Source organism: Acartia tonsa, chromosome 9 (genome assembly GCF_053477335.1).
Source record: "Acartia tonsa isolate MP-2025a chromosome 9, ASM5347733v1, whole genome shotgun sequence".
Lineage (NCBI taxonomy): Eukaryota > Metazoa > Arthropoda > Copepoda > Calanoida > Acartiidae > Acartia > Acartia tonsa.
This window is the reverse complement of record NC_137268.1, coordinates 13497236-13517801: the sequence shown is the minus strand read 5'-3', so window position 1 is coordinate 13517801 and position 20566 is coordinate 13497236. Positions and strand designations below refer to the sequence as shown.

The 20566-nt window shown below is 30.1% G+C and overlaps 1 protein-coding gene across 2 annotated transcripts in view; it reads right to left on the bottom strand.

The window, feature by feature from the left end:
* Nucleotides 1–5095: 5095 nt before the first annotated feature.
* The window catches only part of LOC145328255 (uncharacterized), an 80758-nt gene continuing 65287 nt past the window's right edge, over nt 5096–20566 (bottom strand). For both annotated transcript variants that reach the window (XM_080171872.1, XM_080171873.1), the window contains 4 exons: nt 11376–11504; nt 11039–11275; nt 10681–10919; nt 5096–6981 (listed from right to left, as the gene is read on the bottom strand). In XM_080171872.1, coding sequence (XP_080027998.1) covers nt 5962–6981; nt 10681–10919; nt 11039–11275; nt 11376–11504 — 1625 coding nt within the window. In that variant the 3' untranslated portion in view covers nt 5096–5961. The remainder of the gene's footprint in view (nt 6982–10680; nt 10920–11038; nt 11276–11375; nt 11505–20566) is intronic.

Genomic DNA, 20566 nt, shown 5'->3' with positions numbered 1-20566 from the left:
GTATTTAAAAGAATGAGAATAGGAAATGGGCAAGTGGGTTAAGATGTTATTAGCACTACCAACTTACTGACTTTACTTTTTTTGTAGTAAAGCTTCTCTATAATTTATGTAGCCTGTATGTTTGTAACACTATGAGGGAAATACGATTTTCTCGGCTGCTACTTAAGACGGATGGCTGAAATTTTTGGTGATGATTACTTGTACCAATGAGCATCCGGTACATGATTTACTTTGTCTGTCAGTCTATCAATCATGCATCAATTTACAAAGGTTTTGTAACTTTTTTTATGGTTTTCTAGTCTTTTTTGCATAAAGCTGAAGGAATTATTTAAGAACCTTATTGTATATACTCCTTGATATAGATTAGTAAATAAATGTATGTGGACATTTTCCTTTTAATGTCCACTTAATTACTGTACCGTAGGTTTAAAACTGGTAATCTACCCTACGAACTTCTGTGTTGGTGTGTTTATATGTGTATTTATCATATTTAAATTTTAGACATAATGTAAATACTGTATATGCTTAATGAAATGCTATCTCTCAAATTGCCAAGCGAGCTAAAATGATGGCCTTTACCTGCGGTGCTACTATGTACCGAATATAACCCAACCTAACCTTTCCTAGGTTAAAAACAGACACACAAAAACCCCTAGACTTATTTTCAACATACTAAAAAGGGGGTTCTTTGGTCGATTAGACAATTTGAGCCATTGAGGGAAACCACTAAATATGTTCTTAAAGCTTTACCACTTATGGAACTAATAATCTCTGCCTTATTGAAATGTTACAAAATAAACCCTGTTTATTTTGTCATACAGTACATAAGGGATTCTATACCTAAAGTCTGATAAATAGATATGTTACTCCTTATTTAAGAGTAACAGGAGTTCTGTTTGTCTGCCTGTCTGAACAGAAGGATCTCGCTAACCGCTGAAACGATATAGTTCTCCTTTACAGTGTAGCTTTTTTCGTAGGCCTTGGGAAAATTTACAGCTATTTTTAGGGCAGAGTATTACCAACCTCCTAAGAGAAATCGCAAAAATATATTTCTACAGACCCGCTAGGTGGCGCTTGACTTCCAGACAAAGATCGTGCTTCAAAGAATTGGTTATAAGTTGGGTGTTATCTTACTTAATACCCTTGGGAGATTGAGCGCCTTACACTATGTAATACATCTTGGGTAGCCATTTATCCATTACCATCTTAACTTCTATCTATATATTTGATATCGACTCTCACTGTCTATCTATCTCTCACTAATTCATGGTATCAAATTCAAATTATGGATCCAGAATCAATCCAAATTTTTTGCTAATTCATTGATTACAAGACAAAATAAGCCTATACTATAGCTTTAATTTTTTTTTTGATATTAAAACATAACTAAAAAAGGGACATCATTAGAAGTTTTACTTTAACAGATTTTAAATTTGTTTTTGGATCGATAAATCCACTAAAATTATTGGGTTATAGGCAGTTAGGTCATTATGCATAGTGGTGAAGATAAATCATTGAGATCTAATATGTAGTTATCTTGTCCTACTGAATATTAGTACAGATACACCAATATAATATATAATATATACAGGAATATAGGGAGTAGTAAAGATTAATATATAGTTATCTTGTCCTACTGAATATTAGTACAGATACACCAATATGATATATATACAGGAATATAGGGAGTAGTAAAGATTGATATATAGTTATCTTGTCCTACTGAATATAAGTTCAGATACACCTATATCCTTATACTAAAGTAACAGGATGTTTGTCTGTGTGTCTGTCTGTGTGTACCGAAGGATCTAGCTAACCGCTGAACCGATCGGGTTCTCCTTAACAGGGTAGCTTCTCATAAGTCCTGGGAAGGTTTATAACTATTTTGGGGGAGGGTACCACCACCCTCCCAAGAGAAATGACAAAAAAATCAAAAAAAATTTTAATTTAGGGGAGACTTCAACGTCAAATAAGGTGGTATCGTACTTAAAAAATTAACTTTAACAAACAACAACATTTAAATTGCCACTAGAGGCCTCTGGGGGCGTAGCCGCTATAATATATATACAGGAATATAGGGAGTAGTAAATATTAATATATAGTTATCTTGTCCTACTGAATATTAGTTCAGATACACCAATATAATATATATACAGGAATATAGGGAGTAGTAAATATTAATATATAGTTATCTTATCCTACTAAATATTAGTTTAGAAAAACAATATAATACATATATATATATATATATATAAATATATACACAGGAATATTCAATCCCCTCCCCCTTCAAAAAAAAGAAGAAAATATAATCTGGTGGTTTAAAACACCCCTCTCAACTCTTTGGTAAATCATACCTATCCCAGAGACAAATTATCACATGTATTGAGATTTTTTACCCCTGCCCCCTAAAACAAAACTTGGGGGTCCTTGGATTGCCCTACTCAAACTTTTTTTATTTTTCATGAATTGTTAACATTTCATGCAATAGATTTAGACACTCTCATGATAAAAGAACAAATAGGCCCTTATATTTTAAGCTGTCATGTTACCTATGTAATTTATATTGCAACTTTCATATATTCTAAACTATCTCTTATAGCACTTTTGTCAGTTTTGAGACCCAGAAAAAAATTAGGTAAAAATAGTACAATGACTAAAAATGTCTGTTAATTGTTTTATTTTATTTCACAGGTATAGTTATTAATTGCATCATATTATGACAGCCTTCCGCGGATAGCAGAAAATTTAAGATTAATTCCAGTTTTGTAACTTTGTAAGATCCTATGAGCTAAAAACTCAGACCAATTAAATTGTAAAGATTTGTAGAAAATTAATTATAATACATTACTATACATGATAATTCTGCAAATTTAGGAAATAAATTTATGCCAAAAATGAGTATTTAATAATTCTATTTTTTTATATTGATAAAAAGCTATATGGACCAAAAACTTCTCCATGGGTATATTGAGTTGTATACAAAGTGACTGCATTACTAACTTTCACAAATTTAGAGAATCCATGTTTACAACGGCTCTTGATTGATAAAATTTAAAACTTAAAGATTGATGTTGCAGTCAATAAATTAAAGTCTATGATGTCCCTTTGCTCTATACAGATTGGGTAAAAGAACTCCTGTAACACTTATACCTATTCAAATATATATAAAAAATCTGGGAAAAATAATAGATAATCTGTCTAAAAATAAAACCCCTATAAAGACACTTCAATATATTTCATCTTTTGCTTGTATTTGCTTATAGCATTTAACAACCTTGTAAGAAGAAGCAAATAGTGCCTAATAAAAAAATACGTCATACAATACAAATAACCAATAATAGGCCAGTATACATTTATTTTGACCAATGGTAAAATATATACTGGCATATCATTGGCCATTTGTATTGTATGAGGTCATTTTTCATTAGAAACTATTTGCTGCTTCACCTTGTAATTTAATTTTTTAACAAGTTTATATATCCATTTATTGATAAATCTTGATACATAAATATACATATGTATAAGAATGATAATATCTGATGCTTTGATTTAAAAAGTCCCCAAGGCATATCTGACAATTTCTCAATTCACACTCATAATAATCTTTTTTTAGTGGAGGGGCCTTTTAGATATTAAGAACCATTTTATTCATTAGAATTCTAGCAAAAAGAACTTTTTAAAATTATTTTTTATTATTAAAGAACATCATTATGCAACAAAAATACTAATATTGTGCCAATAAATCAAAAAACTTTACTTTTAAAACACAAATTTCTTAATTTTTTTTAATATGTTTAAAATCAATTAACAACCAAGGGAGATTAAGTAATTAAAATTCAACTAGCTGCTACACCTCCTAGAGGCCTCTTGGGGCACTTGAGATCGAAAGATGGAAAGTTGACTTCCCGAAGCTAGTAAAAGTGGCTGACTCAGATATGACGCCAAAAAAATTAACCAATGAAAGGCCACTATAAATTTTACCATTGGTCAATTACAGTGTATACTGGCCTCTCATTGGTTAATTTTTTTTGACGTCATAATCTGAGTCAGCTATTTTTACTAGCTTCCGAATTCCCCCTATATTCAATCTTATTTTCAAAAAGAAACAGGAAAAGATTTTTAAAAGGGCCATCTTAGGAGGATGGTGGTACCCTACTAAAATAGTTATAAACCTTCTCAAGACCAATAAGAAGCTACATTGTTCATACCGGTTCAGCAATGAGCAAGATCCTAATGTCAAAATTAGAACGGAAAATCCCCAAGAATTATTAAGAACATTATTTAAAAGGTTCTGTAATATCATTTCGACCCTTTAACTCTTTGTAATACTAGAAGTTTAGTTTTAGAATAAAGAAAGTATAAAAAAATTGCTGACAATATCTTTTTAAATGTAAACTTATCATAATTTTTTTTACAAATGTCAAACATGGATATAGCTTTTTAATCAAATTTAAGCTTGTTAGAATCATCCGCTTGCTTTAAAATATCCTTAGCCCTAATCATAAATAGATATTGAGACAAATATCATTAGATATGGGAGAATTATAGATAGATAGATAAAATTACCTAAGCTAAAATTGCATACAGCTTTGCTACTAAAAATTGAAACTAACGTATATTAAACCTTAATGAGTTAATTTCTAGTCATTATAGGTACTAAAAATTGGTATATTAGCACGACATAAGTTCATTGATTATTTTTAAAGGAAAGATGTATAAAAAAAGCTCCTTGACCTTTATACTATTTAAAGATCCCTTTCCTTCTTTAAAATATATTGAAAATAAGGAGTAGTTTATTTTTTCTTTAGGTCTAACCCCTGCGTAGGCTAACCCCGCAGGGCGTGCACCTGTGGTGCCCTAAATCCACGAGGGCACTTCGTACCCATTATATTCTTACATATTTTTTAATTAAACGATAAAATTATTTCAGTTCAGCGTGGTAACTTCTCGAGATGTAGCATAAAACCTTTACAAGGACTAATGTTTTTTATTCTTTTTACATGACATATTTTCCTTTTTCATGAAGATTAGCTAGTTTTCCACGTAATAGTTCTTGTTTTCTATCTTTAAAAAATAATTAAAAACAGTTTAATCATATTATGTAATATTTATTTTTCTAAAACGTAAAACATTACATTTCTATCTAGCAAAAAACATTTCTAAAAATTATTACAATTTCACAACTGGTTCATTTTTTTAACTAGACTTAATTCATTATAATGATATGTTAATGTTTATAAAAATAAATATAATTTCTTTACAAATATTTAATAATGTATTTAATTATTGCTTATTTTTGATGGAAGTTTTTATTACGTATATATTGATATTTTTTAACAGGTGAGGGGATTTTTTTATCATATAAACCAAAATACCTTATTTTGTATGTCTGAAAAAATACCCCTCCCCTTTTAAATTCATAAAATTACTCCAACAAACTTTAAAAAGATTTATATTTGTGAAAACGTGAAGACATTAATAACTTCCTCAAATATTCTTTCATAAAAACATAGACAAATAAATATAGATTTCATATTACACTTTTCTGACATAGAATAATCTATATTTTGCTATAAAAAATTAACAAAACTGTTAAGAATAATGTCTGATTTTTAAAATTATTTTAAACCGTATTTTTTTTTATATTTGTCGAATCTATGCTATTTTTTATCTTTGAATAACATGTAGTTGCATTGTTCATTATGACAAAAGACTAATTTGTCATACAAGGGGGGGAGGGTGCATTGCATCCATAGATTCTAAAGGCACTTTTTGCATTATTTATGGGGCTAATCCCCCAGCAGGGGGGTAGGTTAACCCTTTATTTATAATAATATCACTGGTTATAAGTTTGTTTTAGATAGTTTTAAAGCTAATTTTGATATCTTTTGACTTTTACAACAATTTTAATTGTTTGTTTATAAAATAAATTGAATCACTAGATAACTAATATAATTGTCATTGTGCATGATGTCCAGAAACAAAAATATGTTGGGGCAAGGAGACGGGTAGCAGGGAGGATGGGGTGGGGGTTAGTGATAGCGGGGGTGTGGGTGTCAGAGATGAAGGTGGGGTGGGGGTAGAATACATGCCCCCGGAGGATGACGGATGTACAGGGGAGCTTCCTGGAGAACAGAAGTTGGGATTTATCCGCTTTTCCTTCTGGCGGCGGTTGCAGAACCACACCCGCACAACCTCGCGCTCCATCATCAGGCCGTCGGAAATAAACTGGATATCTTCACTGGTAGGTTTGGGGTTGGCGTTGAATGCTTTTTCCAACGCAATTCTGATTGTATTATCGATGGAAGTGCGCTTTTTGCGACGGCGGGCCAGTGCTTCTTGAGTTAAGGCACTGTGACCGGCTGCCGGGTTGAATGACTGGTTGAACTGATGGCTACTGTTATTAGCTGCTGCATTAACAGCGGCAGCCGTCTGTGTGCTTAGCAAGTGAGCAGCGTTGGCCTGCACATTTTGAGATGCGTCCGCGTCATCCAACCATTTGGCCAGCAGAGGCTTAAGCTTGCACATATTCTTGAAGGACAAATTAAGGGCCTCGAACCTGGAGATAGTGGTTTGGGAGAAATCATTGCCGTACAGTTTTCCTAAGGCAAGGCCAACATCTCCCTGGGTATAGCCCAACTTGATACGTTTCTGCTTAAAGGCTTTGGCAAATTTTTCCAATTCCTCTAAATCCGCATTTTCTTCGGGTGGCAAGTCCAGACGGCCGCGAAACATTTTCTCTTGCTTGTGCGGATTATTTGCGGATGGCGACACGGCGCCGCTTGCGGTTAGGTATGATGAATGATGCAGGGATGTTGGGGTTGAATGATGATGTGTAGCCGCCGCAGCCGCTGATTGTGAGTAAAGTTGTGCGGCCACTGTGTTGGGGTTGCATTTTTGGCCGCCCATTATTTCTATGGGCTCGCGGGAGTGCAGCTTGTCTTTGACTACTCCTCGGTTCAAACTCGCAGAAACTTCCTGAAAATAAAATGTTACATTAGTTATTTCTTCATTATTTCTAGTGATCTAAAGGGATAAAACAATGGCTGATATATTGATAACATATTCAATAATGATGCATAGATTACAATTAGTGTTTGAAACCTTTGGACACTCAACTAAATCAACCAACCAATTAAAATTCAGAAAAAGAATAGTTATTTCTCGCATCGTATTATAAACAGCTTTCCGCGGATATAGAATGTACTGGCTAAAAAACTGGTTTTAATCTTATGATTGTACATTTTTATATTCGTAGAAAGCTGGATATAATACGATGCTAGACATAGTTTTTTCGTATGGATGAGAACCGGTTCCTATCCACCGGATTCGAATGAATACGAAAAACGTTATTATGAAACTTGGGAGACCAGTAAAATAAACAGCCCAATGTCCCCTACCTCTCTGCCTAAATAGATACCATCTATTTTATAACATATTATATTTATTCAATTATAGCACAAAAGCTGCTTATATAGGAAAATAACATCATGCAAAGTTGAAAATTATAGTCATTTGAAAATTATATTTTATGCCTAGCTGTCAATATGTGACTCCTTTAATGAAGATAATAAAGTATGTTCTTTTAAGTTAGTGGATTTTTTATTTATACGTTAACTGTTTTTTTCTTGTCTAAAATAGATTTGGTTTGCTTGTGCAAACTTTTCAAAAATTACAATTAGAAAAACATATTCTAATAAATATTTTAGTAATTTTTTTTAAGCAAAAGTGCTAGAATACCTTTTGAAATATACATCTTTTATGTATAAGTGCTAGCCTATAATTTTGACTCAATCAAAACTAAAATTGGATTTTGAAATGGCTCAATTATTTTTCACCAATTTACATTTGATGCTTTGAATTTTATCAAATATTATTTGGAAATCAATATTTTAAATCTATGATTTAGCTGAAGGCTAAAAGATGGTAATTTCGTACTGGATATACAGTGTAAAATGCATATTTTTTTGAAAGTGCAAAAAATATGAAAAAATGATGATTTATTTGGTATAATTAGATAGCCTATGCAAATGTATAATTGCAGGAATACTAAAAAAATACGAAGTAATATTCAAAGGAAGAGAAATTGAACCCCCAAAAATGATTAAATGAGAAAGAAATGAGATAACAGACATAGAAAAATAGAGGGGTGAGAGAGAGAGAGAGAGAGAGAGAAAGCAAGAAATAAAGAGGTAAAAACTCCAAATAAATGAAAGAGATAGAGCTAGAAAAAGAAAAGTAGTAAAAAAGAGAAAGAGAAAGCTAAGTTTACAAGAGTGAAGACATAAATTATAGAGATACAACGCACCGAGAATGCGGGACAGAAGTGAAGTGAAAGGCATGAAAGCAAATAAATCTTATTCTCAAAGAAAATATTGAGAATTGAAGGGGGTTATTAGGCCCATTATAATCTCCAACACTAAATGGAGAGAGATATAAATCATCGCTAAGGGCCCAGTTAGAATAGTGTTCAATCAATTTTGCTAAATATCTTATTTTGCATAAAAACGCAATAACTATGAGCTTTTAGATCTAAAAAATCAGGATCAAGCACCCACAAAATTATTATTAAAGCTTCAGTTGTTTAAAAAACTTAAATTATTTGCAAATATAGAACAAAAAAAACCATTTTGCTGATTATATTTATCATTTATGTGGGTTTATATGGACATATTTAAAATTTTTCTTTTTATCGATTTCTAAAGATATTAAAGAATGAATTTGCAGCATAATTTCTAACCAATACTTAACCTAATATTCTAAAGTGATACTATTGATAAAAAATCTATGAAAATTCAAATCTATCTTTTTTCTTAAATCATAGACTGTCTATAAATCAATTTTATAGTTTGGAATAGTTATTTCTCGCATCGTTTTATAAACAGCTTTCCGCGGATATAGAATGTACAATTATAAGATTGAAACCAGTTTTTTTTATCCCCGAGGTACCGAAGGCACGGGCTATAAAAACTGGTTTTAATGTTATGATTGTACATTTTTATATTCGTAGAAAGCTGGATATAATTCGGTGCTATACATAGTTTTTTCGTATGGATGAGAACCGGTTCTTATCCACCGGATTTGAATGAATACGAGAAAGCAAATTAAGTTATCTAAAGTTTTTTGAAACTTATACTTTTTAATAAAAAATAGGGAACGGGGGAAGAATTTTTACCTTTTTAATAAATAATGAAAATTTACAGGCAGTCATAGAAAAGATTCGAAGACGACTCAAATAATTGATAAAAATTGCCCAAAGCTCTATGGCTATTGTTAGTCTATGAAAGTAGAAGGTATTATTGGCTGGTTATTTATGCTGTGTATGCCTCTAGGCCATAGAGCAACTATCAAGAACTACATTTAATAACAAATATGCAAAGCCAGACTTGAAAAATTATAAGGATTGGAAAATTTTACTAAAAATAATTAATTTATATTTTGTTTCTTTTAAAATTTAATTTACATAATGTGCTAAAATTGAGAATTAACTAGTTATTTTAAGAAAAAAATCTTTATTTGTCCTATGCTCTACTTATTATTTCATATAAACTGTCCCCCTTTCTGCTAATAATGTTTTGCCATTGGCTTTCTTTTTAAATTAATTTCAAGTAGCCCATTTTTTATAACAATTATATTCTAAAGGTTAAAATTATGGGTTTTTAAAACAACAATAAGAACTAAACGTATTTATTTTAGACCTTTAAGTACAAAAAATATGAATATTAAGTTTCTAAAAAGTATTCTTATTTATTTAGAGCAAGGGCATTAAGGGCAAAAGATGCATAAAACGATTGCGGCCTACAATAAAATGACAAAATAGTTTTCCTAAAATACTGCTATGAAATTTATTAGTAAATTTTTGTTTTAATTCAAAATGTTAAAATAAAAGAGATAAAAAAGTATAAACCATCATAGTTTTTTTTATTTTTCAACAAATTAGAGGATTTTTGCAAAAATAATTTTGCGGATTTTTGGAAATACCAAAATTTGCAACAAACAAACATGCCTATGACTTGACCAGACATGTATATTGTTAAATGCAAAAATAAATTGCAAAATCTCGGAGTAGATCACAATCTGCAAAATTCCAGAGAAATTATACATTATCTGCATTTCTGAATATCATTGTTGTGACCTTTTTTAACCAAAGGGGGGGGGGGGGATGCTTCCCTTTTTGATCACCCTGTGCTCTAAAATTACTTACCCTTTTATTTGTGTACATATAGCCTTGTTTTGTTTTATGCAAAGACAGGATATTTTCTTCAGAAAAAAATTTTAAAATAAATGGGTTCAATAAAGAAGCAAAAATATGGTGTAATATCCGCTCAGAGTTTTTTGTTTTGTTTTGAATATCCCTAGTTCTAAGAATCTAAACTATTTTTTTAGAATGCTTGTACCTTTCCAACTCCATGCATAGGACTGTCTGGCCAAAATGCATACAAGTAAACTTGATATGAATACACAAGCAAAATATTAAGGCCAAAAACTTTTAGAATCCAGGTATAAAAATGGCAAAAACTGAAAGTCATTTTAGGTGCGATTTTATTCAAAGAAAAATAAAATAAAAGTGTTTCTATTTTACAATATGAATTTCATCGTGTAAATGTACTAAAAGGTGAGATCTATATCAATTAAAAGTATAAAGATATAAAAAAAGAATATGAAAACAGTATTTACCTTATGAAAAGCTGACTGATTTGCACTGAAGAGACTTGACAAGTTTTGCTGTGCCACTGCCGCAGCTGTGGAAATCTGCGGTTGATGAGCGGTTGTGGATGTTTGTGCAGTTGAGACACCCGCAGGGTTTAACAGCATCGTCTGCAGGTGGGCCAACATTTGTAGAGCTTGTGCCTGTTGGATCAGGTCCTGCGGCTTTGGCAGGTTGCCAGCTGCCAACAGTGCTGATAAGGGATTACCTGAGAAAAAATAACAAGGTTAAGAGGGACTTAGGACTAGTTTAATCTTTATTGAAAGAATTTTCATTTTATTTTCTAACTTCTTATACTGAAGATAAAAATTTGCGAATTAATTTTACCTGGAAGACTGGCGGTAAGCAGCGAAAGGGCCGGGTTAGCCGCCAACAGACTAGCGTTAGTAGACACAGGGGGCAGGGAGCATTCGGATATGGAGGACGGGGGCGGAGACATAGGGGAGGGGTGGCTGCCCATACCCCCGCGAGGTGACTCTGTCAGAGAGTCGAGGGAGGCAAGCTTCAGGGAGGCACTGTAGGTATTCTGACGGTCTTCGTAGCTTGGAGAACTTCCAGATTCGTCTACAAATATTGAATAAATTAAAAACTTTAAGTAAAAGTTTAGAGGGGACATTAATAATATATATGACAAGTCGTAAAAAAGGGTTAAAAAAATTGTTACCTTCATCTTTCATTGGTGATCTGGACCTATCTCTGGTTTTCAGAAGTGGGGGAGGGGACAGTCTGTGCCCCCTCATATGCGATAGGAAGCTGGGAGAATGGGTCCTGGGGTACTCGGGTTCGGACCCGCCTAAAAAAGGAAAATTTTATAAAAATGTGTCCTTTAAAATTGTGTGAAGTTTTGTGATGGTTTGCTTAATATTAAACATTAGATTCTTACAAGCATGTTTTTGCTGCGTTACTTATGAACCAATAGTCCTTGTTATTACATAACCTTATCAGCCTAGCTGTCCAAAAAATATTGTAATCTTTTAAATAAACGTATTAAAAATAAATTCCAAGAAAAGGACCCCCCTATGAACAATGCTTGAATATTAAGTTTAAATATTTCTTTTTTTAATGATAGCAATCTTTACAAATATATTTACATATCCAGTTTTATCTGATTTCTTGGTAACTTTATTTGATTTATTGTGAATTTATTACTTAAGTCTATCATTTGAATTTACCTAGATGAAAAGTTATGTAGATAATCTAAATCATAATATAACTTATATGAATAACTAGAAGCTGCGCCCCTACGCCTACGGTAATCAAAGGGGTAGGGAAGGAGTGAATGATAGCCTAAAACCAAACTTTACTTTATTTACTGATTTCATTGGCTATTCAAAAGTTTGGGGAAAAACTAATTTTCTATACGAAAATATCTTTTATCCTATTTTAAGATTGGCAAAATATATGGTTTTTTCTTCAGTAAATTGAATTTACTTAAAATGCACTAGATTATCAAAATGAATTATTGGACAATAACATTTTCAGATCATATTATGGTCATATAAAATTGCCCCCCCCCTCCCCATTTTATAGAAAATTTTAAAATTCAAATCACATAATACGCAAAAGTTTGTTTCACGTGATGTAAAAGAAACGTGAATTTTGAAACAGAATTATATAATATTTTTTGAAGAAAAACAAAAACAATAGACAATACAAAATTTAAATAAGTTACTAAAATATATGTATTATATACATTTTAGTTGGGTTTGCTATTTTTTTTTTATTTTTGCCAACTTTTTTGTCCTAATAACATGACGACTTTTATTACATGCCATAAAGAAAGAAAAATCTGTGAAACACATTAAAGTAAAAAATATAGGGGACATGAGCAATACGTAACTCTCCACTCAGAGCAGGGACCATGTATTTGGGTCTTTAAAATCAGTTAATAGCGTCGGAAATATAATCAGCCAAGTTCCTACAAAAAGGAACAATTTGCTAGCAGACGAAAAAAGTGTCTACCAATTGGGGCAGGTAGTTGTCTGGATTATACATCTATACTTATACATTAATTGTCAACACAAGGTTCCAAGTTTAACACAGAAGTCTAAATACATCAGCATATTTGTGGTGTAATAATAAAAAGGAAGGGTTAAAATTATTGAAGCAGAAAAAATCTCACAAAATGGGTCCATTTCTAAAAAGGAAACCAAACAATTATTGTTCATTGTAAGAATTGAACTATTTTTGGTTCAATAAATATAGGGATCTTTGAATACCTGTAGACATGGCGGGTTTTGAGAATTTTTAAATCATAACATTACCATACAGTTAAAGAATAAACTAACCCCTTATCCACTGTAATTTAATAGAATTTTGTAATTTAAAAAAAACCACAATCGGTATGAATAGGATTTAGCATGAATATATGTAATATTTTGGGGTAAAGTCGTTGAAATATTCTTATAAAAGGAGTTTAACTTTATATACTGTATCTTAAATCTTTTTGCTTTTTGAATTGATAGTCAAAAGTAAAATCTTTTATCCGCGGAAAAGTATGTTGCACTGAAGTCTTTTTTCATTTGGTATGTTTTTGTTTTATTTTTGTTGTTGCATTGCGATTTATTTTTCTTTTTCTTTTTTGTCTATTTATATAAATGTAATAAATAGTTACAATACAAACGTTTTTATTTTTTTTTGCAACCTATGTTTTATATGTTGTCTGCACGTGAGCTAAGCACAGGTGACTTCCAGAGCTTTTTTGTTCACTTTTTTTTTGGTAAATAACTTAAAATTCAAATCATACAAACAAGCTGCATAATATGTATTTTTAAAATAAAAAAAACGTATGTACTTGTTTTAGGGTGGTCATTCTAATGGCTTAAAATAGCTTAAAACATGTCCCCTATGAATTAAAAAGATTTTATAATAAGTTTAGAATTTTAAAAGGACAATCAAACAAACTAACAGACATCCTACAATTAAGTTTACAGACATTTTACTTCAAAACAGAATATCTGAAATTAATGAATTTCTTAAATGAATGTGTGTTATAAAGCCTTGAAATTAAATTTCTAAATGACAGGGGAGTGGGGGAGTGTTAACCTCCCGACGCCAGATTTTGAAGCGTAATCTATAATTTTCTTTACCATTAAGTGGAGTAAATCAACACCCCTTTTATACTCAACCCTTTCATTTGAATAAACCCCTCCCCAATTTTTACAATTAAACAATTAAAAATCAAAGCTTCATGCATAAATGTTTATTATCATATATTTGTTTATATGTCCTTTCAGGTATCCTAAACGGCTGGGCTATTAGCTACATAATTTTTATGGAAGCTTATTAACAATCCTTAAATGGAAGATAATCTTCCTAAATCCTCTTCCTCCCCCTAAAGATTAGCCGCTAAAGGCAGTCCCAACTCAAAAATGTAAAAGAAAGAAAATTTTTTGTTTATCCATGGTCCTGTCACTGTTAAATAAAAATCTTCATGTTGTCCATATTCTTAAAAATCTACTAAATCTTACTATTTGCATATAAATTTGACACCTAGATGAAAATTAACAATACACAACTTAATACTATGACTAAATAAATATTAAAACTAAAAGTAAATATATAAAATACCATAAAAACTCTTAAATTTGGTTTTAAAAAATACATAAATTAAATGGCTAAAAAATCTGTTAATTCTCCATAAATACAGCTTTGCTTTTGAAAATGTAAAAAGGAAGTCAAAATGAATATTGAAAAAATAAATGTTTTTAATTTTAAGGGGGGGATAAATACACATGGGGTTTAAAGACATAAATTTATAGAAATTAACCACAGTACTGATATAAACCAAGCTCAAAATCTACTGTGATACTTTGATTTAGAGTAATCTTAGAAAACACTGAAAGGTCTGTTTTATTTAAACGGGCAGGTAATGAGAATATTTGACAGAATGTCAAACTGCGGTATTTTCTATTTACCATACACAGTTTTGCTACCATTAAATCAAAGTAGACCCGCCCATTTAGAATTTAAAACAAGAATGTCAATAATCACAAAGCTGAGATTGTAATATTAATAAAAAATCTTAATGTATATATCAATGAATATCAGAGGTCTAAAGGGATAAAGGGATAAGAAATAAATTTATGTACATTCTCAATGATGATACACAATATTTCCCCTTTGGTAGATTAAAATTAGTGGTTGAAACGTTTGACCACTCAACTTACTGAATCAACTAATCAAAATTCATCAAAGTCCCCAAAGTTTTTAAGCCAACGAATAAGATAACGTTATAATAACTTTGGGAACTAGAGTAATAAACACTGAACAGCCAATTGTCCCCTCTCTCTCTGTAACTTAATCTGCAATAACATTATATAAAATGTTATTTTTTATGGAGATTTAAACGATAAAATAGAACTGTATCGCAAATTATCCCAAAAACAACTCTTTATTTGCATTGATAATTTAGAATAAAAATCAATGCCAAATTTTTAAAACGGTTAAAATTAAACTGTTTATAAATTCGCGTTTTAGCTGTATGATTTACAATTTGACTATAAAATCACTAAATATATTTACAGTTCAATACAATTTATAAACACTAAATTATTTTTTACTGATGGAAAAAAAGCAAAAAATAATTTTTCTTGGATTTTGCGTACAAATTAGTAAATTGTGGCTTATGGTAACCCGATGCTATGTAAAAATAATTTGAAAAATTACACCTTTTTTCCAAAGCTATTAAATATGCATTATTGTCTATTCTATGCGTTTGTATATTGAAATTTTATTCTAAATAATAAGCTTGCATCTTTTGGTAGCGAAGCTACTCTATATTTGATAAATAATTGAGAACATTAAAATATATCATTTTTAAATGGCACCTCTTCTTTATGACACAGAAATCGGATCAACTGAAAATTGAATGCCCTAATTTCCGAAGTTGTAAAATTCAAATGAAAAATTTTAAGATTTTAAACCAGTTTTGTTAGCCCCGAGGGACAGAAGGCCTTTCAAAGAGAACTGGATTTAATCTTATGATTTTTATTTTAATATTCGATGGAAATGCTATACATGATTTTTCTGTATGGCTGAGAAACGGTTCTAATCCAGTGGATATTACTCAGTTTTGAAAAAAATATGCATCTTTGCAGGAAGATTTTGAACTGTATTTGTGCTTGTTTTAGTTAAATTTGTGCATATAATTCATATATTAGTCATTTCAGAGATCATTTAATCATTTTGCAATTCAAAAATTCCTCACTCGCAAAAAATGGATTAATTCAGATTCCGTGAGATTTGGCGCGGGTTCTAAAGATGTTATTTAATAGTGTAAAAACAGTAAATATTCTACACTGAATAGCCTGTAATTTAAAAGTTACATCAAAATGAATTTTTGCCTTAAGTAATTGTTTTGAAAGAAAATTGCTTTCCTAAACAGAGTTGCCGAATTTTAAATGAATTGGATATTTAAAGGAAACTTAATTTGCAAAAAAATACTCCAGCCTTCAAATAACAGTTCCTTTCCTATTCATTTTGGTTTTATTTCTTTGTTGATGACAACTACAGCAAGATATTCTCAAAGCAATCGGAAAACAATGTAATGATTAAAACGAAATAGTTATCTTAAGATGTAAAATAATTAATAAAATATACTAGCAAAATCTCAATTTAGTAGCTATGAAAATGATTTTAAAAAACTAAGCATCATAATTCTAATAATTTTATATGCATCAAATGTTGAAAGATGAATTATTTTTGAATAATTATGGTTTTATATTGAAATATTATCTATTATACAGTTATACAGCCATTAAAATTTAAATAAATCTTATTTTCATTACACATAAAAACATAATATTTTTATATTAATAAAATTAACATTACCATTATATTGTTTTTTTAAATTTAAAATTCTCAAACCTTAATTATATAAATATAGAAAAGTATGTTATTTAAGAATGAAAAATGATCTATTTCCTTTGAAAAAACTACAATTAAATAGAGGGCATAAAGTAAAAAAGCATAAAATTTTATTACAAGGCTAGGGCTATGGATACTAAAAAATATTCTTCCTATCAAAAGTAACCTTAATCTAGACAAAAATTTATGTATTTTATACAAAGCTTGAACATTCTCAATAGTGGGATTGCCAAGTTTTGGACAGGTTTAGACTTTGAGCTAATATTTTAAATTGTAAAATGTTAATTCTTCGAAAGCTTACAGGCGACTGAGGCGCGACTGCAGAGTTCTTTAAGTTATTTCAAGGATAAGGAAACTCATTTTTTATCAGTTGACATATCCCTATGACTGGTATTATTATGACAAACTGAATGTGGCTATGAATCATTATTATCATAATTATATGTACCATTATTCTAATGACAAGCCTAATGAATATAATTTTTCCAACCAAAATTACTATTGTTCACACCTCTTATACAAATTTGTTCAAATTTCCAAGCTACTAATGATTTATTTTATGTATATTTATAAAAAGAAACATAGGAAGAAAAAGGGAAGGTAAAATATATATACCATACGAAAATGAATTTGAAGCTATTGTCTATTTTTATTTATAACAAGTGTAAGATTATTCTTTAGAAGAGTAATGAATAATAAATTGGGTAGATTATTTTGACTAAGCCTTTACAGGCCTTTTTTGGTGTGTCTCAAAAGTTGCAAGATTTCTGAAAGCTTTCAATGAAAAAAAGCAAAAGGAACTTTATAAATAATTATTAGTTATGCTTGCTAAAGTTCCTAAAACCCCCAGCCATGAAAAATGACTTGTATGTACAAAAAAATACTAATGTACTTTCTAGAAAACTGTTAGTTTTTAATTTTTTGCTTGCAAGAAACTTTTCTTGCTATTTTTGAGCCACGTCTTGATGTGTTTATGCATGAAGGCACCTCTCTCTCTCTCCTTACAAGATGGATGGCCAAATTTATCAAAGTTTTTTCAAGTCTTGTTGGTCAGTCAGGTAATTATTCAGGCATTATTCATACACTAATCATACCATTGCAGCCTTTTTCAAGTTTGGGGAGGCGGGTTATACATTACACATCTTCCTTGTTTCGGGATTAAAAATCCTCCAAATGTTATTTGAAAAATCAACCAATTTTGACTGAAATATTTCTTAATGCACATGACCTAATTTAAATATTTTTAATACATAATCTATATCATAACCCAGCAACAATTAATGAGTTATATGCAATAAGTATAACAGTTGGGTAGTTTAAATATATTTTCTTTTCTTTTAGATAATTATCACCTTTCTATCTCTGAATTATATATAAGGCTCTACAAGTTATTGAACAATTTAGGTGATTAGAATAATACGTTATTATTATTACATGCCTATTTATTCTATACCTAATTCTAATAGCAATATCCTTAAATCACATATTTTCTGAATTTTTGTAAAGGGAGGATTAGTATGTTAATTTTTGTAAGAAGTTTCTTTAGATAAATAGAAGAAAACATTTGAGATGATTTATCAATTAAGTTTATTATTTGAAAATAAAAAAAATAGTTCACTCATTAAGCCTCCATATTTTGGAAGCCATTGATCGAATTTGGCTTTTCTGGTGTTGATGCCTTCAAGTGTTGGAATAATAAAGACAGATGTGGTTAATTACCTCACCCTCACACCTCCCCCCCCCCCTCTTGGAAAAGGTGTTCTATAAAGCATACAAAGCCAGAGCATAAACTTTGATCATACAATTGCATGCTGTTATCTATATCAATAAAGAAAATAATTGAGCTATAGAGAAAATTTATTTTGATGGGAAAAAGCTAGAGACATATTTTAATCTTTCAGTAATTTTAGTCTTTACTATTTACTTTTTGACCTCCTCCATTTTTATAACAGTATTTTATGCGAAAACGAATGAACACCCCTCTCCTCATTATATGTTGTTACTAATTATTCAGCATAAGTAATGATGATTTAATTACAGCATTAATAAAATTTTACAAATTATCATTACTCACGGACCTTTCTCACACTTACTGATAGAGGTTTCATGTAGTAGTAGTTAATATTGGACAAGATCAATGCGCAAATATCAGGAAAATTTGGGTTTGTAAGGTAAATGTATCATTTTTGTGTATTTGGTAAAATTTTAATTTTCTCAGCATTTATCGATGATTGTATGTTAATGTATTTTTGGTAATTGCTAATTACATATTGGGTTTCCTAAAGTAATTCTATATTTATTACTTTATTTTATTACTTTTAATTAGTAATAACAAAACTTTAAAATGAAAGATGTTTTGTAAATTTGATTAATTTTAAATTTTATATTAATCTTAAAATATTCATGAAAATCAAAATATGATTTATTTATTTATTTTTCATAAAACTCTGAGAATCTTTTTTGCTCTTTCGTCTTTTGTCAGACAAAATAGGAATAAGGAAAAAATAAAAAATAAATATTTTTGCTTGTAAAAATATTTTTTTTTTATGTAATAAATCGCACAATTTAAACATTAATTTTAAGATAGAAGTACTATAGTGGTTGAAAGGCAATGCAATTAGTTTAATAATGTTTTTTTTCCTTTATCCTTAATTTCACTTCTCATAAATTAAAATAAACATTTGTGAATTAACTTGGATTTGAATAAATTATCAAAGACGATTTTACAATTATCTTATTGATGACACCAGATGTAAAAGAAAAAATACATTAATAGTTTTTCTGTAGTTACCCTATCCCTTCCTGTGAAGAAACCCTCCTGAATAAATGTAAATACAAATGTATATATTCTATGATTATTGAATAAAACAAGAGACACGCTGTGCGCTTCGATTTCAAGTGAAGTTTCCGTTAGTTCACCTGTACGTCAATAAATCACAAAAACACAGTAATAGTGTCTGACTGATTATGACGTAACAAAAAAAATTAGCCAATGAGAGGCCGTTATTGACCAATGGTAAAATTTATAGTGGCCTCTCATTGGCTAATTTTTTTGTTACGTCATAATCAGTCAGACACTATTACTGTGTTCAATCACAAGATATGATAGTTTTCGCAATGCTAAGTGTTAATATACTTCATTTTTGAAAAAATATAGTCCGAAAGATAAGCAAACAATCTTCATCAAAGAGCTTTTGTGCTTAAGATAAATTTTTTTTTATAGAAATCGACCGTTTCCATAACTGATTTTAAAAATTCATTTTTCATATCTGATAAATTCAATATCTCCAAAATAAATCCTAGGCGCCAAAAATATTACCATATTCTTGATTTCCAATTTTTATTATTGAAAAATTCAAATAGTAAAATGTGTATTTTTATTTTTCCCAAGGATCGGAAGCCGCGTGTAAGCCTCAGTGAAATCGTCATTTTATCACTATAAAAATTAGCTGGATGTATAAAACTGTCTCTTTAGTAGACAATCCTTCTTTCAAAAATTTCTTTTTCTGCTCACAAGCAGGTTTAAAACTGAGGCTTATGCGCGGCTGAGGCGCGGCTTCCGAACCCTGATTTTTCCAATTTTAACAAAATTTCAGTTTGTATGTTTTTTTTGTATATTTTTCTTTTAAAAGAAAAAGATTTTAGTTTTTTTATTATGATATAAAATATAAAGCAAAATTGTTTTTTTAAATAAATCATTCCTTCTTTGGTATATAAAAAAAAACTGATTGAAAAAGTGGTGCATTGAATTTGAGTAAAATTTAGTTGACAGATAATTATAGTTGGCAGACTAAACAAGAAAAATGTCCCACTTCCATGGGCGTTACTAGGGGGTGGCTTCAATTGGAGTTTCAAATAATCGGTTGATTTTCATACTTATGAAACTTTCATAAAAAAGGTCTAATCGCAAGTTTGAGCTGGATAAACTACAATACATGACAGCCTTATCCTTATATAAAAGTAAAGTCACAGGTTGTTCATGTGTCT